Source organism: Phocoena sinus, chromosome 13 (genome assembly GCF_008692025.1).
Source record: "Phocoena sinus isolate mPhoSin1 chromosome 13, mPhoSin1.pri, whole genome shotgun sequence".
NCBI classification, from domain to species: domain Eukaryota; kingdom Metazoa; phylum Chordata; class Mammalia; order Artiodactyla; family Phocoenidae; genus Phocoena; species Phocoena sinus.
Window position 1 is genome coordinate 21,035,729 of NC_045775.1, and position 26,088 is coordinate 21,061,816.

At 47.4% G+C, this 26,088-nt stretch overlaps 2 protein-coding genes across 3 annotated transcripts in view; both read left to right on the forward strand.

Moving 5' to 3' along the window:
* The window catches only part of DPYSL5 (dihydropyrimidinase like 5), a 96,991-nt gene extending 91,710 nt beyond the window's left edge, over positions 1-5,281 (forward strand). Inside the window, exons 12-13 of the mRNA XM_032652691.1 lie at positions 216-384; positions 2,385-5,281. Coding sequence (XP_032508582.1) covers positions 216-384; positions 2,385-2,470 — 255 coding nt within the window. The 3' untranslated portion in view covers positions 2,471-5,281. The remainder of the gene's footprint in view (positions 1-215; positions 385-2,384) is intronic.
* Positions 5,282-17,895: 12,614 nt separating this feature from the next.
* The window catches only part of MAPRE3 (microtubule associated protein RP/EB family member 3), a 48,609-nt gene continuing 40,416 nt past the window's right edge, over positions 17,896-26,088 (forward strand). The window contains exon 1 of one of the 2 annotated variants that reach the window (XM_032652692.1): positions 17,896-18,080. The gene's annotated coding sequence lies outside the window, so the exon portion shown is untranslated. The remainder of the gene's footprint in view (positions 18,081-26,088) is intronic. The other variant, XM_032652693.1, reaches the window with a different exon arrangement.

A 26,088-nucleotide genomic window follows, 5' to 3' on the forward strand; every position in this document is an offset into this window, starting at 1 on the left:
AGGAGGTACAAGCGGATTCTCTACCTCTGGGTTCAAGGTGCAGGAAGGCTTTGTCACATGCAGTAATTTGGGTCCTAAGAAGAGTGGCAGCTTCCAAAGTCTTATCAGCCATCAAGGAGGCTCTGGTGGTGGTGTTGGCTTGGCCCTGAGGGTTGATGCTGTCTGTGCTCTGATGGCATCATCTTTTCCCCTTTTCTGCTCTCCACCTTCACTAGACCTTAAAGGTGAGGGGAGTGGACCGCACTCCCTACCTGGGGGATGTAGCTGTCGTTGTGCATCCTGGGAAAAAAGAGATGGGAACGCCACTCGCAGACACTCCTACCCGGCCTGTTACCCGACACGGAGGCATGAGGGACCTTCATGAATCCAGCTTCAGCCTCTCTGGTAAGAGCAAGGGCCACTTGGCCTGGCACCTGCATCTCCACCACAGTGAGGGGACAGGAGGAGGGCAGAGGGACTAGGAACCCCACCCCGGCAGAGGGGTTTATGCTGCTTTCCTCTCCATCTTCTCCCTCCCTCCCCGATCCCCTGCCCGGTGTTGACTGCTGGGCCCCATGTTATAGACACACAAATATTGGCGGGCGGGGAAGGAGGGCTCTCCCAGTCCCTGGGCACCAGCCACTCTTAACAGGCCATGGCCCTTTTGGGCCTTCCCCCGTGGTTTCTAAGTTCAAATAGTTTCATCCCTTGAGATATCTTGAGGGCCCTGCACATAGGGATGCCCCAGAGACGATCTGAGCACAGAAGCGTTAACTCTGTGCTACGTGGGTCTGCACCCCCATTTCCCACCCTGCTCCTCAGCAGCCTCGCTGAAAGACGTGGTATTTCCCTTATACCCTTTCCTCCCTCATCTTAACCTCAGGTTTGCCACCTTCTTTTCTGCCAGGAATTGTACCGTATGTAATACAATATAGAATATATGGGGTGTATCTATGCTTAGAGACTTTATCGTCGACAGCGTGTGTCCCAGGTGCTCGGCCGTAGTTAAAGGTGGGGGTCATGGCGGCATAAACGGCGAGCCTCACTGGAGAGCAGGCAGAGACGGTAAGATGCCTTGGTCCTGCAAGCAGCTTTGCTGGAAGCCATGATCCCTACTTGAAAGGGGCAGAGGCCGGGTCTCACTGAACGGCCTTCACGACTAGCCCTGGCGCAGACCGAGCCTCCGCTCAGCAAGAGCCGTGCTGGGGCCGGAAGGTGAGAGGAGCAAGATCCAGGGGGAGGTGAGACGCAGCCACAAACTGTCCTAACATGGGAGGCCGAGAACTAAACCAGAGGGGAGCCGGGGGGCACGGCTGCCCGCTGAGCTTCCTCTGTGCCCAGCCGTGTGCTGGCCGCAGCTCAGGTGGTTCTTGACTGAGGAGCTGACCACCTGTGGAGAGGGGTCCTCTCCACCACCCTCCCCATTGTCTCAGAGCCAATCTCATTACGGAGGTAACTTCTCCCGCACCCTGAGGGCCACTGCTACTCCCACCAGTGATGGGACTGAGTGCAGGGAGTCAGAAAGGGATCTGCGGGGTGGAGTGTCAGCGGGAGCCCCGGCCTTGCCAGTCCAGGAGGTGTAGCTCCCCACGGCCGCCTGGGTCTGCCGCTTCCTGCAGCCGCCAGCCTCGGGAGAAGCATCAAGGCCCCCAGAGCTGCGGGCCCCCTCTGGCCCCTGGCTTCTGCTCCCACCCAAGTCTCGGGCAGAGCCAAGACTGGGCGGAACTGCTCTCAGGTTCAGCAGACATCAGGCAGCCTCTCACCTTCCCTCCGCCCCAAACCTGGTCTGTTCTAAATGGGACAGGCTGAAGAATGTCCCATCACACTCCCTGGGGCACAGACCTTCTTTTCTTTTTTTCAATTTATTTATTTATTTATTTTTGGCTGCACCACAGGGCATGCGGGAATCTTGTTTCCCCGACCAGGGATCGAACCCATGTCCCCTGCAGTGGAAGCACGGAGTCTTAACCACTGCACTGCCAGGGAAGTTCCCAGGCCTTCTAAGTCTCGGGACTTCGAGACGTGGGGGCCTTTGGGGTGCTGTTCTTTGATTTTCCAAAGCAGTGGCACACCCTTCCTTCTCGCTCTCTTGCTCGCTGAGGCATATGTGCAAAGGTCCACTTGCTAACAGGCATCTCCCTGGTCCGTGTACTTGGCAAGAGACCATACCCCCAGGGCTGGCAGCAGTGAAGGCAGTGTAGCAAGGCAGTTAATCATGGAGGCTCTGAACCAGGAAGACCTGGGTTCAAGTCCAGGCTCTACCACTTATACGCTGTGTGACATTAGCCAAGTTAACTTCCCTGAGCCTCAGTTTCCCCACCTGTAAAATGGGATGGAGTTGGATTGAGGATTAAATTAGATCCTAAGCACCCAGGGGAGCTCACCCTCTGCTTCCTTCCTTGCAGGTTCTCAGATCGATGACCATGTTCCAAAGAGAGCCTCAGCTCGGATCCTCGCCCCCCCCGGAGGCAGGTCAAGTGGCATTTGGTAAAGGCACTGACCAGCCCCCCAAGTGAAGATGCACCGCTGCCACCAGCCCACACGCCCTCCGGCCACAGCTGCAGGGGGCGGGAGAGGCCGGGCTGGGCAGCGCACCACCTTAGGGGGCCCCGGGACACGGGGAGCCCTCCCCATGTCTGACACGTGATTCACTGTGCTTCGAGCCGACCCTAACAGGCACTTTGAGATGTGTTCCTCCTGCTGCAGTCCTTTCCTGCCTTGGCCTCGGCAGGCTTCCCGGGGGCCCATGCTATGCACAGAGCCCAATGCATAGAGCCTGGCCCCGCCCCTCCTCTCACACCCGCCTCTGGGCTGGCCTTGGGAAAGCCCGACCTTAGTGCCCTGCCCCTGGCTGACCCGCCAGCTGTCCAGAGCACTTTAGCAGATGTGTTTTAAAAGAAAAGGACTCCCTCCCCCATCCCCTTCGGCCCAGTGGTCACTTTCCCCAAGTCAGACAGGTGTTAGCATCCCAGCCATGCCCAGGACATCGGTTTTTCCCCACTCATCTCCCGCCCCTGTTTGGTTGTGGCTGGGACACTCTGTGCCCTTTGCCAGCTGCTTCCTCTCCGCCACCCCCCAGGAGTCCCAGGCCCAGAAGGGCTGGCCGGGCGGGCATGAGGCTGGTGCCAGGCACGTGTATATGATTTTGTTTTGCACGTTTGGTTTGCGCAGTGGTTTGGTTTGACTTGTTTGTGCATCCTGTGAAAAATGACGGTGCTTCGTGTCACTAGCATAGCATAGAAACAGGAATAGATGTGGACCTTAGGAGATGCTGCATCGACACCAACCAGACAGCCTAGGGCACCGATGACAGGGGTGAGAGGGGGATACTGGACTCGCAGGCCCTTTTTCTCCCTTCCTGGAGTCTTCCTGTCCTTCCCCTCCCCTCCTGGTCTAGTTTCCTGCATCCGGAGAGGGTGCCCGGGATGCTGGCCCTGCAGACCTTCAGGGAGCAGGGTGGCCTTTCCCATCTCTGGCCCTGATCACTCCCAGCACTAACGCCACACACACACACACCCAGCCGCCTGTACGCTTCCGCCTACTGGACCAAGGCCCCGCCGCTCATCCGTGTGATTGGCGAGAGGCCTCATGCCTGCTAAGAGAGATGGGGGTGGGACTAGATCCAGGTGGGAGGCCAGGCCAGCGGGACCTGGTTGTAGCCCACAGCGCTGCTCCGGGGCTGCAGTCTCCTGTGGTCAGCACCTCACCCTAACCTGCCTGTGGCCTCCATCTCCTCCCAGTTGGGCCCTCCCTGCCTCCAAAGCTCCAGGTGGTTTCCATGGAAACACTAGAGGCTGCCCTTGCTAAGCCTTGTTCCCCCCCGGGGAGTGACACCATGTTGCACATTTGGTCTGAGCACCCGGGCTGACACGCGGCTCCTGGTCTCTTGGGCCGGTGGTCATACCCGGCACATCTCTGTAGTGCTTTTCACCTTGTCAAAGCCCTTTCATGTATGAGCTCTCAGTTGCTCCTCACGACAGCTAAGTGTGTATTATTCCCCCCATTTCACAGCTGTGGCCCAGAAAGCTTAGGCCTTCTGACTCCAGAAATGTCCAGGACTGCCCTTAAGAGCTTGGCTGTGTACCCTAGCTGTGGACAGGAGGAGTGGAGTGACATCTCTTGCAGATCCCACCTGAGAGTTTAACCAACTAAAAGACTTACTCTCCCAGTAGGCATTCTGCTTTGTTTTGCACAGGTAGATAAATTTTTCTTGTAAACAAACTGACGCGTATCACTGTTTGAACCAGAGCCAGTTACTTGTTGGAGGCCTGCCCTGTGGTTTGAGCTGTCTCCACATCCTCACTTAGGAGCTGAGAGGACTGAGACAGTAACCCAGGAAGCAGAGGCAACAAAGACACTCATGGAGGGTGGTGGCCATGGGGACAGTCGGTGGGGATCTGAGCCTAGGAAATTGTGTGACGCTGACCCCGTGGTACAGCGCACATCATCTTTATTCCTTTCAGCCCTTGCTGGGTCATGGCCCTTGGGCAGATGCCAAAGAGCCAAGCAGTGGTGGTGGCCAGGGGGCAGAGCATCCCTGCTTGGGCTAGGAAAGCTTTACCTTCTCTGAGTGCCTCCGCCCGAGAGATGCGTGGTCCGTGGCTCTGGGAGACCACATGTTGGTGTGGTCCATCGAAGGCCTTCCACTTCATTCACCCCCGACCCTTACATAGACCCACCCTTGCCCAGGAGCTTCTAGATGAAAATCAGAAGGAGGTTCAAGGAACCAAATGAAAGGTCACCCCCTGCCACCCATTCCCTGCCCCTGTGCCGAGCTCCAGCCAGCCCCATCACCAGCCCCACTGGCTCTTGGTTGGAATGAAAAGGGTCTCTGGTTGCACTGAATGCAGCTCTCAAACTGGTCTTGTACTTGCTGAATAAATACTGTTGTTCTTGCCTTAGCTGCTCTCTAGGTTTGTGGGGTTAAGTTACCAGAAAATTGTGCTACTGTGTGTGTGTGTGTGTGTGCGCGTGTGTGTAGTGCTAGGAGTCCACAGTAGGTCTCGGTCAAGCCAATGCCGTGATGAGGGCTTTTCCGATACTGACCCAGAAACCACAGAACCACTTGGAAACCCAAACCCCCTCCAGCTGCCCAGGTGGCAGGCACAGCCTGGGGTCGGGATGGAGCCTCCAGCACCCAAGTGACTTCCTCACTCCTCTGTAAATGTCATGGTGCTAAGATTGTGTCAACCCCATGATGACACATGGTCCTGTGCTTTGGCCACCTGACTGAGGCAAAAACAAAACAGCCCGACTCGTTGTGTTCTGGTGCAGGTTTGTATTAAACTGTAGCTACTTCTCACTTGGTCTCAGTTGTGTTTCTTCAAAGAAGAGGGAGCTTGGTAGGGGACCTCTTCTTCCACAGTGGCTGGGATGAGGCTTCAGTTGCTAAAAAAGTCAGCTTTGGGTCTTCACTTGTGTTAGGTGGCAGGTGGCAGCTCACTGGGAGGCCTGAGCAGAGACTGAAGATTAAAAATGTTAAGAGATGGGAGCCTCAGTGGCCCAACAGCTAGTAGTCAGTCCTCTCTCCTGGTGGGAACAAAACCAAGGTTTTTGGTGCCAAATATCCCAGGACAAGTTTGGGCTGAGTTATCTGAAACAGGAATAATTAGGGGAAAACATCAGATACAAAAGACAGGCAGGAGTGGGGATGGGACTAGGCTTTCCCCACCCACCCTTTGTCACCTGTTCTCTTGGTTACCATTTTGGAAACCCATAGCCCCATCTTCACACTGGAACCCTTGGCTGTTGGAATCATGGTCTCACAAAATCCCATTTCAAAGGACTGTACAAGGCCAGCGTGTCTTCAAAGGACCTGCGGGCTGCTCCCTGGCTCTCCAGAACCCCACCTTTTGCATTGGCCCACTGTGCCTTCAAACCCTTCCATCTGCATCAAGACTAATCTACCTTCTCTTAGATCTCAGCCAGAGGTTGGGGGGTTATCTGATCAAACACTTTCACACTAAAGAGTGAGTGAAATTGTTGCTACCAGTACTATGGGGTCACTTGTACTTCTTAGCCCCAAAAAACAAAACCTTAATGAGGGAATTTTAGGTAGAATGGGGAAATAGTTGGGAGCCGGAGAACCTTCTCAGTTCTCACCAGATAAGCAACCCTCCTGCAAATAAGGCAGCCCATGACCAAAAGAAATACCCAGAACACTGCAGTTAGGACAGAGCCCTTCACTGTAATGAAATGAGCTGTGTGTATAAGTTCTACTGGGGTTTCGGAGCCAGATGGAAACACCATTATTGGGCTTGTGAAGGATGACAAGTCCCTGGGGTGATACTGGGCCAAAGCACCTGTGTTACCCTGTTTCCCCATAGCATGCATGGGAGCACACCAGAATTTGATTAACTGCCAAAAATCCTTTGTAAGTGTTTGAATGAAAAATGGCATGGCAACTCATTTGGCAGGTCATGTGCACGGTAGCAGGTGGTTTACAGAAAAAAAAAAATAAGATACCCAGGAAGACACTGGTCGCCTTTGTACGTATGTAGTCGTGGGAAAACAAAAGACCACAGACTCAGACTTTAAAAGTAACACTTGATCGTTTGTAAGAACCTGCATTTGTGGAAACTGAACCAGCCAGCAGCTAAGCAACCATCCATCACCCTCTATTTCTTCACTCCAATTACAGGCTGACTCTTATACACAGGTACAACCTAACGCTAAGAATTGCCTTGCAGTTGTTGCAGTGGAGGAGGATGGGCCTCATGACACCCAAGTGATGAAGAAGAAACCTCACGATACATGGGCAGCGTAGACCTTCTAGTCCTAAGTTAATAAACGGCTATTTGACCGTGTTGCTGATAACACATTTGAAAGGGCTCTTAGTACTTTTCCAGCAAAACATTCAAGGATCTAACATTTGTTGATACTTGATACCATCTTATAATGATGGCAGCCGAGTTCTTCACCTGCTTCCCTTCATATATTTACAAACCACACATGTACACCTAGAGGTATCTTGTCCGGGTTTGCCCAGACAGTCCTGGTTTAAGTCTATTGCCCTCCAGAATAATTATTCATAGTGCCCCCTTCACTTTCAAATGTGTCTTGGTTTGGACAATAAATAGGTACGCCTATATGTTCATGAGTTTATTAATATGCTTGTCGGGAGTCAAAAGTTTTTCCATCACTGAAAGATGGAGGGCAGGGCATGGTGAGAGGCGAGGAAAAGGGGTCCTTTTTCACGGGTGAGGACTGGAGTTTCTGGTGATGAGCTCTGAATCTCCGCACAGCCCTCGGAGGCCTCGTGAGGTCTCAGTGGCTGTGGATGCAGCAGAGTGGTAAAGGCCTGGGGGCACTTTCCTAGCTTTTCAGTTTAGCTTATAGACCTTATTATTCCATTAAAAGTTGTAAGCCTACCAAATTTTATCACTTACTTTTAAAGGGACTTTGATTCAATTTATAAACTTAAACACATTACAACATTTTAAATTACATTTAAAATTATATTTCCTTTTTAAATACCTTTCCCAAGTACTAAATAGTTATTACCAATCTGACAAACTTAGAAATACAGTGAGCTTAGAGGTTTATTAGATATTTCTTTGCTTAGCATAAATTTAGTCAGTTTTCGACATAAAGTCATAAGTTACCATTTTAAATTAGTTCTGGGGTGCTCACTGTAATAGGCCAAAATTTCTTTTACGAGTATGATATAAACTACCAAATACGCTCAGATCCTCTCTCTCTCTTTAAAACTGAAGTATAGCTGATTTACAATGTTCTTTTAGTTTCAGGTGTACAGCACAGTGATTCTGTATATATGAGTTTCCAGACATAATCAAGACATTTCTAATTAATGGAAATAATGCGTCGAGCTAGCAAGAGAAAGGCACTAGCTGCATACAAAGAATTGGAAACTGAAAGCTGATTCGTCAAAAAAAAAAATACTAGAAGATGGAAGATCATGGAGTATGTTTTCTAAATTTTAAGGGAAAATAATTTCCAACCAAGGTTTCTACACCCGACCAATCTGTCAACCAAGTATCAGTGAAAAGTCATTTTTAGACATGCAAGATTGAAAAGTTTGACCTTTCTTGTACCCTTTCTTAGGAATCCATTTGAGGGTGTGCCCCAACGTATTAAACTGTAATAAAAAATAGAAAGACATGGGATAAAGGGGATAGGAGATTCAGCGTAGGTAAGAGGATCAGGAATGGTGTAGAGGGAAATCCCTGGAAGGCAGCTGGGCAGCAGCCTAGAAGACAAGGGGTCCGGAAGGAGCAGCCCTGAGAAAACCCTGACCAGGAGGCTAGAAAATCCATTTGGTCCAGTATTTGCTCTTTTGTCACAATGTGCTATAAATACTTAGCTGAAAGAGGTTCTCAGAACAACCAGAAAGTATAGCCCTGCTCTTGATAAAAGAGAACAGAAGAAGAAAAGATGATTTGCAAAAAGAATGAATTATGGATTCTCTGAGTTTGGGGCTTCCTTACACAAATCTAATTTAACCTCTGCAGAAATTTCTACCACATCCCTGACAGATCATCTAGCCCCCAGGATCCAGGACATTTAGTCCAGTGACAGGGAAGTGCCTTCCCCAGGCATACTATCCCACTCCCCCAGAGCTCTGTTTGTTCAATATTACTTCCCTAATTGAAACGGAATTCTGTCTCTCTGCACCTCATGCCCGTGTGCCCTATAGCTGTTCCCTCTGGAGGAGCACAGAGCAAATAGCCACCCCATTCATGTAACAGCTCTTCCCATATGCGCACTTCATAGTGGGCTCCGTCCTGCCCACCCCACTCAGGTTTCCTCTAAGCCAGTAGCTCTCAAACTCTGGCTTTGCCTCAGAATCACCGGGAGTGCTTATTTAAACACAGCTCACGGGGTCCCACCCCAAGAGCTTCTGACTCAGTAGGTCTGCTGTGGGCCAAACATTTCTACAAGTTCAGGTGTGCTGAGAACCAAACTTTGGGAACCACTGCTCTAAGCAAACAGCTCCCCTTCTGTCGGCTGTCGGTCCATGGCATCGTTTTCATGCCACTCATCCTGAAATGTGGCCCCAAGCCTCCAGAATGGAGGTTCTGGTGCTTCTTTTTTTTTTTTTTTTTGTCCAAATTATTTTTATTTATTTTTTAACATCTTTATTGGAGTATAATTGCTTTACAATGGTGTGTTAGTTTCTGCTTTATAACAAAGTGAATCACCTATACGTGTACATATATCCCCATATCTCCTCCCTCTTGCGTCTCCCTCCCACCTTCCCTATCCCACCCCTCTAGGTGGTCACAAAGCACCGAGCTGATCTCCCTGTGCTATGCGGCTGCTTCCCACTAGCTATCTATTTTACGTTTGGTAGTGAATATATGTCCATGCCACGCTCTCACTTTGTCCCAGCTTAGCCTTCCCCCTCCCCATAATCTCAAGTCCATTCTCTAGTAGGTCTGTGTCTTTATTCCCGTGTGTCTTAACCCACAATGACTCCCTGGAGACTGCAAGGAACAGCCTGAGGGGCAGAGGGCCCTGGAGAAGTAAAGCCCTGAGAAATGACCTCCTTTGGAGAGTGAGTGCCTCCAGTTCCTGGGGGGGGGGGGGGGGGGGGGCGGTGCAGAGCAGCAGCTGTACACTGAAAATGCCAGGAAGGTATATCTTCCCCTGCCCCTTTCCACTGTTGGGCTGGCCTCCTCTTCTATCCTCTTTCTGCCTTGTTCAGCCTTTTGCTGCTCCCCAAAGTCCTGGGTCCATGAGATGGCCCCTGGCCACAGTACTACCCATAAAGGCCTCCAGGTGGCGCTTTAAGCTTATCAGTGCCTGCTTCTTTGGCTTAAGGTGCCAAAGCTGACCTAACCTAGGTGAACTGGTAAGGCCCAAGAAAGGCCAATATGTCCAGGTCACCATGGCCTCAGTCCCAGCCCCCAGAGCAGCTTGGGATCAGGGCAACCTTGAGTGTGAGTGCGGGGCCATAGCAGCCCTTCTGCTACCAGGAGAACCCCTGGGGAAGTTGTCCCTTTCAAGGCCAATGTCTAAGCTAAAGTTGCAAGATTTAACAAAAATACAGGATGCTTAGTTAAATCTGACTTTCAGATAACAAGTAACTTTTAGAATTTTTTAGTGTAGATATGTCTCAAATAGTGTCTGTGGCATACTTATACTGAAAAATTATTTGTTGTTTACCTGAAATTCAAATTTAACTAGGCATCTTATATTCATGTGGCAACTCTAGGTTTACGTTCATGAGTTTTACATCTTCCATGTAATGCGTGCTTATGGAATATCTGCCAAGCATGTGTTAGATACTACAAAAATGAATCAAGTGCAGCTTCTGTGTTTAGAGATTAGTTTGGGGAAAGTACATATTGAGAAATAATTGTAGTACAGAAGGCATAGGAAGCATGGGATAGTGGAAGTTTGGGGTTTGGTGTTGGCTTTAGGTTCCGACCCGGCTCCTGACGTGCACTAGCTGTGTGACTTTACTTAACCTCTCTGGGCCTCTACTGTTTATTGTGAAAATGGGAATGATACCAACCTCAGGAGGTGACAAGGGAGGTTATAGGAAATGGTACGTATTTCATGCCTGGCTATAGTAGCAGCTAAATAAATGCTAATTTCCCCTTTGTAAACAAGAAATACTGTGAGAGAGAGACAAATAAAAGTGCCAGAGTAGCAAAGAGCTTTACCTGCTTTGAGAAGGTCTCTATAAAGAATGTAACACTTCAGTTTTTAAATAAAAATAACAACTGATACTGTTTATTGAATGCCCACAGCATGCCAAGCATTGTCCTAAGCACCGGATAAACAAGATCCCACCTAATTCTTAAGTCTCTGAGGCTTTTACTATTATTATCCCTTCTTTACAGATGAAGAAACTGAGTTAAATAGCTTGCTGTAGAGTTAGGGAGTGATAGATTTAGTATTTCAACTCAAGTCCACGTAGCTCCCAAACCTTGCCTTAACCTCTGTTTAATGCTGTCTTCTCGTGAATTGGCCCTTGACATTTGAGGTGGGGATCGCTACGAAGAGAAGCACGATTTGTGTCCACTGAGCTGCAGAAACAGTGGATGCTGATGCAAAAGCTGGGGCAGGTGAAAGAGAAGAGTCTTGGGAGATACATGCACCCCAATGTTCATTGCAGCACTATTTACAATAGCCAGGACGTGGAAGCAACATAAATATCCATCAACAGAGGAATGGATAAAGAAGATGTGCTACATCTATACAATGGAATATTACTCAGCCATTAAAAAGAATGAAATAGGGCTTCCCTGGTGGCGCAGTGGTTGAGAGTCCGCCTGCCGATGCAGGGGACACGGGTTCGTGCCCTGGTCCGGGAAGATCCCACATGCCGTGGAGCGGCTGGGCCCATGAGCCATGGCCGCTGAGCCTGCGCGTCCAGAGCCTGTGCTCCGCAACGGGAGAGGCCACAGCAGTGAGAGGCCTGTGTACAGCAAAAAAAAAAAAAAAAAAAAAGAATGAAATAATGCCATTTGCAGCAACGTGGATGGACCTAGAGATTGTCATCCTGAGTGAAGTAAGTCAGAGAAAGAGAAATATCATAGGATATCACTTATATGTGGAATCAAAAAAAGGGTTCCAGTGACTTATCTACAAAACAGAAATAGAGTTACAGATGTAGAAAACAAACTTACGGTTACCAGGGGGTAAGGGGGGGAGGGATAAATAGGAAGATTGGGATTGGCATATACACACTATTGTATATAAAATAGATAACTAATAAGGACTGTATAGCACAGGGAGCTGTACTCAATACTCTGTAATGGCCTATATGGAAAAAAAAATCTAAAAAAGAGTGGATATACGTATACATATAACTGAGTCACTTTACTGTACACCTGAAACTAACACAGCATTGTAAATCAACTATATGCCAATAAAAAAAAAAAAAGTCCTGGGGCCTGGAGGCCACCTCAGACTCATGCAAGTTAATCCAAGCCTTTACCACCCACCTGCTCATCGTGGTGGGCATTTTCCACCAAAAGCAGGGTAACATCTTGCCATCTAAGCCACTGGTCTAAAGGTGCTGTTCAAGCTGGATACAGTAGGTAATTAATGTCCACAGGAGGTCTGTCTTAAGACCTTTGCAAATTCTAAGTTTGCATATTTGCTCCTATATAATGTATCAGGGTATAACTGAGGGGGAGAATCAAGTGACCTCTTGACCTTAATAAGAGTTTGGTTACTATTGATAGTTACCATTTATTGGGTATTTACTGTGTGTCAGGCACTGCCAGTCATTTTTCATACATTATCTCACTTAACCATCGCAACAACAAATGAGAAAAACCAAGGCCCAAGGTCGCATAAAAGAGGAAATATTGGACCCAAGGCTTGTGCAGCTCCAGCGGGGGTGGGGGTGATGGTGTTAGATTCGCTCTCTAGATAAGGTCACCTGCTTCAAGTCTTGGGATTAAAAGTTATTCCTCAACAAAATTACATACTGTTTCCATGGGTCCCTTGTAAAGTTTAAAACCATGTCAAGGGTTCCTATATGTGGGAATCAGTCCTATTTGAGTGTCCTGTTCCACTTTTAGCTAGTTTCAAATGAATAACGGACACTGTCAGTAACAGTGACCAGCACTGCAGCTCCTCTCTGCCCTCACCTCACGGTTAGGGCAGCCCTGCAAGTGCCCATCTAAAGTCTAGCCCCCTGTCAGCCAGAGTTGACCCACTCTCTCAGACTCCCTCAACCACTTGGCTTCCCCAGTCACCCTGGGCAAAGCACAAAAGGTCAAGTTGTTTTTAACTTGCTTGGCTATTTTCATTCCCATGTGAGGTGCTAAGCGTACAAAGGTAAATAAGATATGGTCTCTGAGAGTAAGGACCTCGGGTGGGGAGAGATGTGAATAAGCTTGGTATCGTAACACAAGGCAATGTGAGGCCGTGACAAGAACGTACCTCGTACCAAAGAGAACCTGTCAACTGTCTGGAGTAGGTCCCTGACAGTGTCACAGAGGAAATGACACTAAAGCTTGTCTTGGAGAATGAGTGGGAGTTTGCAGAATGAGGGGAAAGGGGGACTCCAAGCAGGGTGAACCCCGTAACGGTGGCTCAGCTGTGAAACAGAACAGGTTTCTTGGCCAACCACAAGTGCTTCCTCTTTGTGGCTGACATATATTGTGAGAGGTAATGAGGCTGGGGGCATAAGAGGAGTGGAAGGTGAAGTGGAAATGGTTAGTAGGGGCCAGATTAGAGCAGAGCTTCTCTACCATGTGAAAGAGTCTGAACTTTTATCCTTCAAGCCAGTGTGTCTCAAACATTCCACTCAAGTACCCCAAAAGGCAGTGTGGAGAGTTCAGGCCTGGAGGTATCTTGAGTTCAAACTCTCTAAACGTCTTGTCTTTAAAATCATGTGATTCTTGCATTCTACTTCATCATATGTCTGGGTTTTTTAAAAATATTTTTAAATGTTTTCCTGAATCTCTAAATAAAATTGAAGCTTGAGGAAGATATAACTATTTTATAGCTCCTCACTCTGTTTCCTTACATGACTCCCCCATGCCCAGAAGTTGTTTCAGCCAGTTTGAGAAGGGCAGCCATAGGGACTTAGGCAGAGGAGTTATGTTGATAAGATTTATCTTCTAGATAGAGCCTCCTAGCTGGTGTTGAGGATGGGTCAGAAGTGGGAGAGACTAGAGGAAGAGAGACCAGGTGGGGGGCTCTGCAGTGACCCAGGCAAGAGATGGTAAAGGTGATGGAGATAAAGAAGGAGAACAGACCTGAGAGCTATTTAAAAATGGAATTGATAGTGTTGGAAAACTGTTCTGGTATAAGCAGTTGGAGAGAAGATGTGGGTTAGGATCACCCTCAAGTTTTTCTTGGATAGTGATGTCATTAACAATAATAGGGAATATAAGAAAGTTAGGTTTGTGAGGGGGGAAGGGTAAATAAGTTTAATTTAAGCCTATTGAGTTTGAGGTGCCTGTGGGACATAGGGTTGGAGATATCTAGAGAGCAATTACATATACAGGTCTGACAGTTGGAAGAACTGATTGGGATGGAGATACAGATTCAGAAGTCATGGGAATACCTGAGGCCACTCAAGAAGTATGTATAGAGGGAGGAGAGAGAAATGAGATGGGAATCCCCGGGATGTTTAAGGGCAGATTTAGAAAGTAAGGGAGAATGGAAAAAGGAATGTCAAAAAGTCAAGAGGACTCATCACTTCCTGGTGAATGGCCAATTCCAGGGCTGAGGTAGGGAAAGTACAAGATGAGCCGGGAACATCTTTTACCAGAAAGCAAGGGAAGGTTCAAAGGATGATGGGGACAAATCCAAAGGACACAGGGGCCAACTTGAAGTTTCTTCCTCTGGCCAAATCTGTGGCCATTGAACATCAAAACAAATAATAAGAAGAAAGGATTATAACCCACTGGGGGGGAAATCCCTGTCAACACTGATATAAATAAATAAATGGCAGTGGGTCTGAACCCTAAACCAGGAACTGGCAATGTGTGCCCATTGGATTTCAGAAACGCTATGAACTAGTAACTGCTGTGTGTGCCTTTTTTTTCTCCTTTTCGAAATGATAGTGTCCATAGAAATTACCCTATATGCCTGTGCCTCTGGTGTATGCTGGGTACGCATAAGGCAGATGATGTGTCTCTTTACTTCACAGGTCTTCAGATCAAGAGGACTGGTACTCAAGGAGTTATATCCAAGGAACTGGGCCTGAAAAGCCATATCCACACTGGGCCCTGAGTTAGATGTTGAGATCCTGGACTTCAAGTTGGTGCTGTCATGGATTGAGACTTGGGGGTCTTGAGGGAGGGGATGAGTGTATTTTGCATTGAGTGGCATGTGAGTTCTTGTCATTAGGTGGTAGGGTGTAGCAGATAGCATTTTCCAAAGATGATTCAACAATATCTCTCATCCATGCTCTTATTACGTGACTTGGACATTGCTCCCTCTGAGAGGTGTGGCCTATGTTCCCTTCCTTTGATATTAGGTAGACTTGGTGACGTTGTTCAACCAATAGGATATGGTAGAAGTGATGTCTGAGGCAAGGTTATAAAAAAAGATGCAGGGACTTCCCTGGTGGTCCAGTGGTTAAGACTCCACTTTCCAGTGCAAGGGGTGTGGGTTTCAATCCCTGGTCGGGGAGCTAAGATCCCACGTGTGTCGCCGCCAAAAAACCAAAACAGAATACAGAAGCAATATTGTGACAAATTCAATAGAGAGTTTAAAAATGGTCCACGTCAAAAAAAATCTTTAAAAAAAAAATGATGCAGCTTTTCTCTTACTATTATATTCACCCTTGAAACCTTCAACTACCATATAAGTATTCCAACTGTCCCAAAGCCACCATGTAGTGAGAAAGCTAGCTCTGAGACAATATGAAGAGAGAGGGTTGTCTAGTTAGCCCCCTGCTGTTTTTAAGCTCCAGCCACCATCTGACTGTAACCACTTGAGAAACCCTGAGTCAGAGCCACCCAGCGGAGCTCTTCCTGAATTCCCATCCCACAGAAACAGAGATAATGAAATGGTTATTGTTTTAAACCACTAAATTGAAGTGATTTGTTTTGCAGCAATAGATAACTGACACACGGTAAAATGTTAACATGTGGAGAATCTGGATGAAGGGTGTACAGAAACTCTTTGTAGAATGGTCATTTATCCCATGTGTGACAAATGGGTGGGGATACAAGGACCATAGTCTCTTCTCGGGATTACTCAGGACCAGCCAGCTACCTCTGATGCCAGCTACCATCCAAGTCCACACCTACAACCATGGAGATGTGCTGGAACTTCAGAATGGAGAAGCAAAATAAACTGAGTCTGAAAATTTTCCCTTGTCCTTGTGACACCCAGACACCCTATAGATACAGTTAGGAACAGCTTCAGTTCTCCAACTCTGTAGCTAGGAAAAGTGTAGCCTGCATTTTTACTGTCCTAACCCCTTGATTTGCTCTGGGAATTATCCTCTACAAGAAAACCTCTCCTTTCTGAGAACTGCCTTGGATGGGTGGAGACAGTCTTGACTCAGCATATGCTGTGTCCCTCTCTATTCTTACTCTATTTGTAGTCAGCTGCCTTCTCCTTCTCTCCTGAGAAAATGGGCTCAGTCAGAGTGCTTTGACACCCATAGTCCTGGGGTGGAATCTCTGGGAGCTATACAGGGAGACTCAGAAAAGAATGCTAGCCTACGAATTCTTACTTCTGAGTCATTCAAAGAGAATGCAGCATGTCAACAAGCCCAGCAGAATCCAGTAATGTTCACCAAGAGCGCTGGATCTGAGCTGGGTTAGGAGATGGTAGAATAGTAAGGCATGAAGAGCTTGTACTGATTATAGAGGGTGACAGGAATCATTGAAGAGGTCAGTACCTTGTGAGAAAATTTATTCAGTGGAAACATTAGGGACAGTGTAGAAGGGAGACTAGCTACAGGTGAGGAGTCAGGAAATAGAGAATGCCAGAGTCTAAATTAATAGATGACTAGAGTTTTGGCATTAAGATGGAGAGCTAAGTGAGTGAGAGAGGTGTAATAGTATCTGTGGTACTTAAAGATTAAATATGTGCAAAGATCATATGGAAAATATTACTGGAGACTCTGAGGCAGTTAGGTCAGAGAAAGTGAGGATGAACAAAAAAAAATTTTAACCTTTGACTCCTTTCACTTATTTCTTTGGAGTCAAAGAAGATACCTCTTTGAAAACTCTTTGAAGAAAATCTTTGTCTTCACTTGATCCAGTTCCATAAGCACTTATTGGAACTCTACTATGTTTCATATTGGGTGCTAGATGCTGAGGGAGCAGATGAATAAGACAGAATTCCTGCCTACAAGGGGCATGTAGTCTGGTTGAAGAGACACATGCAAACCAAGGACAATACTGTAAGATGTGTATGGAGGTATACAAAAGGAGGTATGTACAAGATGGGTACAGAGGTGACCTTAAGATATCCACGGGAGTCAGGGCTGAGGGAAGGAGACCCAGAAGTAGTTTGCACAAAGAGAACCAAGCTAATGAAATCATGAAATGGTGAGCATAGTGGAACCCTGGGTGGAGTACTGGAGGACAAGGACAGTAGGTGTGGACAGGAAGAAGAGGGATCTAGAAGAACTGGGGAGATCCATAAAAGCTGACCTAGAACAGGGAATTTGGGAACACCAATGAACATATCAAGGAGGGAGCTAGTTATGAGGGGGTAGAATTTAAACTAGCTAGTGGGCAAGATGAAGAAACAGGTATCGTTTACAAATGCATTGGGACAGAGACAATAAGGTTGATAAAAATTCGTGACCTGTGTATAGAAGACTTTGTTAGCTCCATTTAGAGGTAAAGGTATAGACTTTTTGGCAGGAGACAAAAAGGAATGCTTAACACAGGCAGAGGAAAATTGAATTTGGGGATTAGAGTAACAGGCTGCGACTGAAAGCCATAAACCAAGAGAGGAGAGAAAACCCAGCCTTAGCTCTCTCCTGTTGCTAAAAAAGAAGAAATATTCTCCCCTTTCTCCTTTGCAGTAGCCGTGAGACAGATAAGAATCCGTCATCTAGAGGGAGGAGATATGGGGATACATGTATATGTATAGTTGGTTCACTTTGTTATAAAGCAGAAACTAACACACCATTGTAAAGCAATAAAGATGTTAAAAAAAAAAAAGAATCCGTCATCTGGCTACTATGGAATCAGGTGTAAATGGTTGTTCTTTCTGAGATCAGTTAGGGTGGAGGAATTGTTACGCCGTTGCTAAGGAAAGAGGAAGGGGCTGTTTCCAGTTGCCATGGTGACAAGGTAAGAGCGTTCCCTCGATACCGCCGTAAATTTATGAGGCGGTGTCCTCTCCTTGTTGCTATGGCAACTTAGAGGGACTGTTCTCGTCGTCCCCACCTCCCATCGCAGTTGCTAACACAAGGTGGAAGTAGGGGCTGTCCTTCCCTCTCCAACCAGTTGCCTTGGAGACGGCTGGTGCCCTGGCCCCGCCCCGCTCGGACTGACAGCGGTGGCCGCATCGCGCCTGCGCAGTGCTCTCTTCCCCCGCAGTCTCTGTGCGTTGAAGCCGGAGACCGCGGCGGCCTCTGTTAGGACCCTCCGCCCCAGAGCCGCCGGCCGGAGCCGCAGCCTCAGCCGCAGCGCCCCCGCCGCCTGTCCCCCTCCCCCGCTGCCTCCGCCGGAGCCATCTCGCGCACTGTGAGTCCAGGCCGAGGCGGCTGACGCCGTGGGGCTGAGTCAGCGGGAGGCCCGGGCCCGAGCTGGGGGAGGGGAACCGAGTTGCCCCCCTCGCCTCCCGACCCGCGCACCCGCCCCCCAACTGCGTCTCCCCCACGCCCAACGCCTTTCCTCCACCCCTCTCTCCCGGGCTCCCCGCGGCCTCAGCCGTCAGGCCTCCCCGAGCCACTCCCCCTCCCCTTCTCTCCCCACAGACCCACCTTGGGGCTTCTTCCCCGCTGGATGCGGCGCTACCACACCTCTGCTCTGGACAGACTTTTCCCCAAAAAACTGCCCCCCGTTCGCCCTTGTCCCTTCTCCTTACTCCTCTTGGGCCTGACATCTCCGGCCTCTCGGGTTTTCCCCAGTGATATGCCAGAAAAAGAGTGACAAGGGAGAGAGCGAGGGGAGACGGGGGGGGAGGGGGGACGTTGTGCCTGCCCAAACGTTGGGGCCTCAGGTTTCCTACCCACACGCTTCTGCCCCGGCTGGCGTGGGGAAGCAGGTCTGGACAGTACTAGCTGGCTGCTAAGAGCTTGTGGGGCTTTCCGAGTAGATTTGCTGGGAAGCGTTCCGCCCCATCATCATGATCAGCTACTGCTTAGTGAGCACTCGCTAGTGCACGGTGGCCTTCTAGTGGGCTGAGCTCTGGCTTTGGCGGGCGCTGTGGAGAGGGACTGGAGAGAGTGGAGGGAGGGGAAGAAAAGGTTGCGTTTGGGAGCTGAAGTTCCTGCGCTTCCAGTGCGTTGTTGTGAATAAGCATCTTGCAGTACTCTTTAACATGCTTTCCATCCCCCCCCCGCCCCCTTCCCTTCCCCCCCGCCCCCCCCCGCCCCCCCCCCGCAGTACAACATGGATATAATGGGAGGTTTGGAAACAGGCCTGATAGCCGTAGCAAATGCTTACTGTTTGTATATTGAAGGGTTGTGATCTCTGATACCTGTAAATTCCAAGTGGTAACCAACTGGGCAAGAGTGAGTTTTAGCATAACATGTGCAGAGCGGAGAAGGAGGAGGAGAACTGAGGTTTCTCTCTGGTGTAGGGCTGAGGCTTGCACCCCCTGTTTCCTGCAGCTGTGTCTCTGTGGGGGCTGTCACCTGATAGGGGTTCTAGCACATTTGAGCAATTCCCTGGGTTATGTTTGCTACCCATCCACCTGCCCATCGTGCATTCCCTGATCTTGGAATAGAGCAGGATCCCAAACTGTTTTCTTTTTTCGGAAGAAATGGAGCTGAAGTTAGAGTTGGTGCGCACAGCCAGAAGCTGTCTCTTAATAAACGTGCCTCAACTCGAGGGCTCCTAACTACTGTGTGTACCTCATTGCCAACTTCCTTTGATTCTTTTTTTTTGCTTGCAGATCTCAGTGTACTGTTAGAAAATGTGTGTAAATATCACCCAGTTAAACTGTAGAAGAGGCTTTGGGTTTTTTTACTTTAGGGTGCAAAGGGCGTAGATGGTTCAGTTCTAAAAATCATGGTGAAGAACCCACAAATTTGGAGTTTCTGGCTTGCAAACGGTGAGAAATAACGATTTTGCGCCTTGACTTTGCTCAATCATGGCCTATTGGCAGCCTCCTCAGAGCCACTCCCCGCCCCCATGCCCATCAGATTAGTTTACAGTAGCAAGGACGGCTGTCGCCCTAGTTTTAAACATAGAGATGAAGTTCAGGAAAACTACTGCCCCCATGCAGCAGCGCAGTTTCTTCTGTTTCGAATGCCAGTCTGGGGTTTGGTGGGATGCACCTGCCTGCGGGGCGATGGGAACTGTGGGGCCTGAGAGTTACATTCCTTCTGTGTGGTCCTCTCTGTGTTGCATAGCTCACCCAAATACCCGAGCAGGGCAGGAGCAGACAGCTGTGCTGGAGAGCTGCTCCTCCTGGGTTGAGTGTATTTTGGGAATCAGCCATATTACTGGGGTGGAGGGTTGTGAATTAAGAAGCAAGAAGATGTGTCAAGGCTAGATAGATCAGGAGGGTGTGAGTAAAATGTCCCCTTTACAGTTTACTGTGGGATAGGACATTTCCAGAGCATCACAGTGGCTTTTATATAGGTTAATTTGCCTTTAAAATCCATACCTGTATTTTATGAGATAATGATGCAATGCCTTTTAAACTGCTGCTGTTGGGAAACAGGACTGATACCTGTGTCTCATACGTTGCCTATCCAGTTGTTACTGAGTGTAATTGTTAAGATCAGGGAGAGGGACATGATTTGAACCAAATTAGACCTAAATCTATGTGATCTATGTTGTAGTTTTGTAGCACTATATTTCCTTGATTCTAAGACACACCAGCAGTTTACCAGCAGCTTTTAGGTAAACTCATTTAACACTACCAGATCAAAATATGTATGTTGAGCCTACGGTGCCTCCTAATTTCAGGAACATTAAAATAGCCAGGAGGCGGCAAGATTTGAAGGAGGGATTTGCGTGTCTTAGAACTGAGAATGATATTTATAATATTCCCAGGGATGTGACGATCCTGAGAGCGCATGCATTGTGAGGACGGATTTCCTTAAGTCCTTTCCCTAAGCCAGCCTACTCTGTGGGGTCGTGTACGTAAGATGATTGACTGCAGTTAGGCATGGCAGTTGGCTATTGAAGAGAGGAAAGTTCCCGTGTGGGGATCCATCCCAAGGCCTTCATATGGTACCCTCCAGAAGCAGAGCCAACTAGCTGGCAGCAAACATCGTATGAGCTATACCTGAATTTAGCCAAGTAACATCTTTCAGAAGCTGAGCAGAAAATGTAATTTTTCTGAACCAAAATGCATCTGATTTGTTCACAGACATATTTGTAAAGATCCTAAGGCACGTGTCCTCCCCCACATAGGATGTTAGAAGTGGAGAAGACTTCAGATGGTTCAGTGTTCTCATTTCCAGATTTCAGTATGAGACACCAAGAGTTAGTGATTTGCCTGAGGTCACCCAACTAATGTAGGAAGTATGTGAAAACATTTTGTCAGCTGTGTACACCATGCAAATTAATGTTGGTAGTTATTAGTGGCTGAGTCAGGATTAGAACCCAGATTGCCAGTCTAGGGCTATTCTACAATACCATGTTACCTCATCCCTCATATTTAATATTCTAGAGGGTTTTAATAAAAAATAATTTAGTAGTCTGTAATTAGCCCTGTAGACAAGGGCGTGTTTTTTGTCTGATTGCAAAGCCAGGTGAAATTGAGTGTCACACTGTCTAATTAAATATTTATTCTTGCCATCTCAAAAATATTTTTTCCCCACGCAGTGCATTTCAACTTCAAGGAAGTTTTTCCTTTCTTAAATTTACATCATCTAACGTAAAGCAAACGCGAAGGTGGGTGTTTGAAGTCTTCGCAACTTATCTGTGAGGCTACTGCTGTATTCCAGGAAGCAAGGTGGAGAGGGCTGAAAGGGGGCCGAGAGGAGGAGCAAACTGGATTATCTTCCAGCTCCCAGAATGTAACCTTCTGTGGTTCCTGGAAGCCATAGAGATTTCTAACCCCTATCCTTGAGAAAGGGAGGTGGTCTGGCCTCTGGAAGCAGACAAACCTGCGTTCAAATCCCAGTCCCACCACTTCCTGACCATGTGGCCTTGCGTGAGTTATGGAACCTGAGTGCCAGTTTTCTCATCTGCAAGCCTGAAATGATACCCATCTGTTTTACAGGGTGGTTGGGAGGATTAAATGAAAGGAAGTGTGTAGAGTACCTGCTTAATAAGAGGTAGCAACCATTAATTTATATTACTAAAGTATAAAATAAAAAATAATGCTTTCCACATTTTATCATGACCTAAGTCCATCTTGGCCCCCCAGTTCAGCAACCCCCATCTCCCAGCAGGCTTCTCGGTGTGTTTGACATGCACAGAGGGATTTATCCTGTGAAGACCTGGCACTTGCAGTGTTATTTCAACTGCCAAAATAGGAGTATATGAACTGCCCCTTTGTCTCCATGTATTCAGCTGACCTGGTTATCTGAAAGGCTGGCAGGGCGGGAGCAGTTGATTGGGAGAGCAGAGACTTCGTGCGTTTGTGTATGTCATGGTGGCGGTTAGTCCTCCGCTGGGGAGGCCAGTCTGGGGAGTGATCTTAATTTGAAATGGAAAAGCTGCTGAGCTCTCCCTCGTGAGTCAAGCTCGCAGTGGCCTTCATTCAGTTCCTCTACTATTAGAGGTGTAGCTTTAATTGGTGACTGCTCAGATCAGCTCTGCATCTGGGAGATGTGGAGGGCCCAGGAGAGGAGCTATCTGCCTTAGGAGGGAAACCTCCTTGCTAGTGAGGAGAGGTAAAGGGAGGGCATTTGGGGTGGCAACGGTTCCAGATGGAGTCAAGGCAGAGACTGCCACGTAATTAGGGAGCCCGGGGAAGCCATTCAGGTGGGACACAAATGAATTTAAGTTCCTAAAAATTTCATTTGGAAAGAAAATACTCATAAATAGGCATCTTAGGACTGAAAATTTAAACACAATAGTTTTAACCTCGGGGAAGTGGAATTTGAGTGTGGAGGAGTGAAAAGGACACTCAAAGGAGAACTCCTTTTTTTCATATATAATTCTATCTGTGAATTGTTGTAAGAAGCATGTGTGCTTTTGTAATTTAATGAAGACCAATAGAGTTGGTATTGGTTGTTTTTCAGTAAGTACATTTTGGTGAGCAAGAAGCAGTTGCCTTTACTTGGAGCCGTCAATGCTTGGGGCAGATAGGGTTAGACTGCTTCCTTCAAACAGGCCAAGCCAGTTTGCACCAAACCAGGCTCGTAGGTAAGGACAGGACCCTCCAAAGTGGCTTCTTCCTGGCAGCCCAGGGTACTTCACTGACCTCCTACCTCACCACCTCTTCCTAGTCTCTTCACTCCCTTCTTGAGAATTGTCCCTTCCTTCTCTTGAACAGTTGAAGTAATCATTGTTATTCTAATAAGCTATTTTAATTTTCAACTATTGATGAAAATGGCATCTGACCAGATGACCTTTATGAAAACTCTGTGCCCCTTACTTAGCATGAAGAGGGCTTGAAGTGTAACGGCGCCCAGCTGAAATGCTGACCTACTCTGTTATGGTAGCCGCATTTTAGATCAGATCGGGCTGATAGAGCACCACTTTCCCACAGTGATTTATTAACTGCTTCCCCTAGGAACCACTGATAAACTGACCAAATTATTAAGTATGATTGAGCTTTAATTTTCTCCTAAGTTGGTCAGTTGTGTTTCCTAGCCAGGTGTCCTGTTTATTATAGAAAGATGACACACCTATCATTGGACACGTGCTTTGACTTGCTTAACCAAGCGTTAGGATGGGTTATGATGAGTAATCCACATTCCATCACGCAGTCTTCCCTTTGGCCAAGAGTACAGATTTGGGCGACAGTTGGCCAAGGTTGGTGAGGCTTCCTGTGGCCAAGGATGGTTTTTCCTCTGTGTAGAGTGAACTGGCTAATACTGGCCTAAGTCCAATATCTTCTTCTCACTAGCATCGTGCCCTACCAACTTTCCTAAACGGGTATAACGTTACATCGGTGTTTTGAGCTCTGAACACATTATTTGCCTGAAGTAAATAAAGATTTGGCCTATCTAAATGTTGTGACTCCACGTAAAATGATTTTTTTTCCTGAAACTATTTCTTGTATATAGGAGATACATACCAGTTGTGTGATATGTTTAAAATAACTGAGCAAGAAGCATGGCTTCAAATTTGCCCAAGTAGTTTTGACATTATGTATCAAAAACGTTAAAAGGAGCATATGTTTAGATCAGAGATTGCTGTTCTAGGAATATTGCGAAAATCAGAGATGTATATAAAAATAGCTATACAGTGATTTTTATTAATGCAACATTATTAATTATAATCATTATTAATAACATCAAATAGTTAAAACAACCAAAAGGATCAATAATTAGGCATTGGTCAGTTCACCTAGATGGAATACTGCACAGGCATCAAAAATCTTGTAGAATATTTTTTGATATCAGAAACTTTTGATATAATCAATGAAAAAAGGATGCAAAATTGTGTGTCAAGAATGATACCAACTTTATTTTAAAATATATGAAAAGGTACTAGAAGGGCATATGCCAAAACCATAAGTGATTATCTTTAAGTAACGAGATTACTTTTATTTCTGAGTGCTTTTCAGTGTGTTCCAAAGTTTTCTGCATTAAGCAGCTATAACTTTCATTACAAAATTTTTAAACCAGCGATGTGTAGTTTCCATGTAGTAGAACAATCGCTAAGAAAATCTCAAGGTATTTAATTTTTTATTATTTTGTTTCACTATGGTCATGATTCAAGGTAAACACTTCTCAAAGGTGTTCCTTTAGATAGTACTTCATTTCTTCTTTGAGAGAGAGCGTGCCTGGAGTGTTACTGTGTGGGTGTGTGACTTAAAACCGTAGTCTAGAAACTCTCAAGTCCAACTGTCTTGAGACGTCTTGAGAAATGAAGTAGTCTCTCTTGACTCAAATGAGATGTAAAAAAAACTATGAAAAGAAAGTGTCTTACAATATAGTCTTCTTTGCCTCTTAACTTTTGCTGTTTAGATTTATCAGATTTCAGTAAAACCCCGTGTACCACAGGGCTCCATTTGGGTGGGCTTTTTCTCCCCATGTCTGCAGATTCTCTGGTGTCCTGGTTCCCCCGTGTCTCAGGGGCCTTATTTGAGGCTTTCTCCCTTGTTTTGGCGGTTGTGCACCTATCTGAACTATCTGTTTTGAAAGACTCCACCCAGGCCTGCAGCAGCCTCCTTCCTCCCTTTGCCCTGGCCATATTCTGTTCCGCCGTCAGCTCAGAGGCCCTTTTTCTTCCAGGCGTGGGTGGAGAAGGTTGGGTGGCCACCTGGCAGCAGAAGCCCACTGCTGGGATGGGCTGGGCGGGTCCCTGGAGCTGCTGACTGTGATGGGAGGGGCTGGCCCAGCCGCTGCTGTCCTCTCGTTCATTTTCCCATCCACGCACACACTGTGCATCATCTCTGTGGCCTGTCCAGTGGGCTGATACCTGCCCTCTACCAGTGGTGGTGTCGGCCCACCTCTGAGCACCGGGACGTAGAGCTGAGGAACCATGTGGTTTATCACACAGCTCGACCTGTGCTGCTATATAAATGTTTTCTAAGCAGGGTCTGCCTCTTCTTCCAAGTGGTTCTGACTCCCCAGACACCTGTCCCAGACAGGGTGGAGGCCTACCCTGCCACCTAGGATTATTAGTGAACATGTCTTTGGGTGTGGCTCGCTGGGGACACTCCACCACCTGGAAAGAGCGACTGTGGGAGAAGCATTCATCTTCTCTTGAGGGTGTTGTCCAGGTCACCTGGTAATTTAAATGGTGTTTCCTGCCTGGTAAGAAATGAAATCTCAGCTGCTCTGAGTCAGCAGGATCATAGTTGAACTGCTGTGTGTTGTGCCATGTGAAAGGGGCAGGCCTTGGACCACTGGATGAAATTAAATATCCCTTCCCATATGGGGAGTGTCTCACTGAAGGCTTATCTCCCGTGGTGTAACATGCACTGTGTAGCTAGACTTTTCTGCAGCACCAGACTCTTGGCAGACAGCCGTCAGCCCCCACTCCCGTCCCTGCAGATTATTGCCGCTTATCAGGGTCTCTGGTTCAGTCTGTGATCTGCCCTGATTTTAGATGGGTAGATTTCACCGCTGAAAGCTCCCGGTTTGGGCATCCTGTTAACACCTTTAAGTGACAGGACCACTGCTAAGTACAGAGATGTGTTATGCTGGCCCTAAAATAGCAAGGTACAGTGCTTTGAGAGTGGATAACATTTGTATTCCCCAGATAGTATAGTTTCCAGGTTTATAGGTTATTCATATAAATTTGCGTATTGTCTTCTTAAGGCCTTATTCTGAGTGTACTCTCAATAAGATCTCTCCAAGTCCTTTCTGTTTTGTATTCTGAGTCATTATGGGGTATAAAAGAAATGAGATTCAACCCCTGTCCATGAGAAACTTCAGCCTGGTTTGGAAGATAAGGTGGATGTGTGGAATGATTAGCATGCATGACGACACTGGGGGTTGATAAT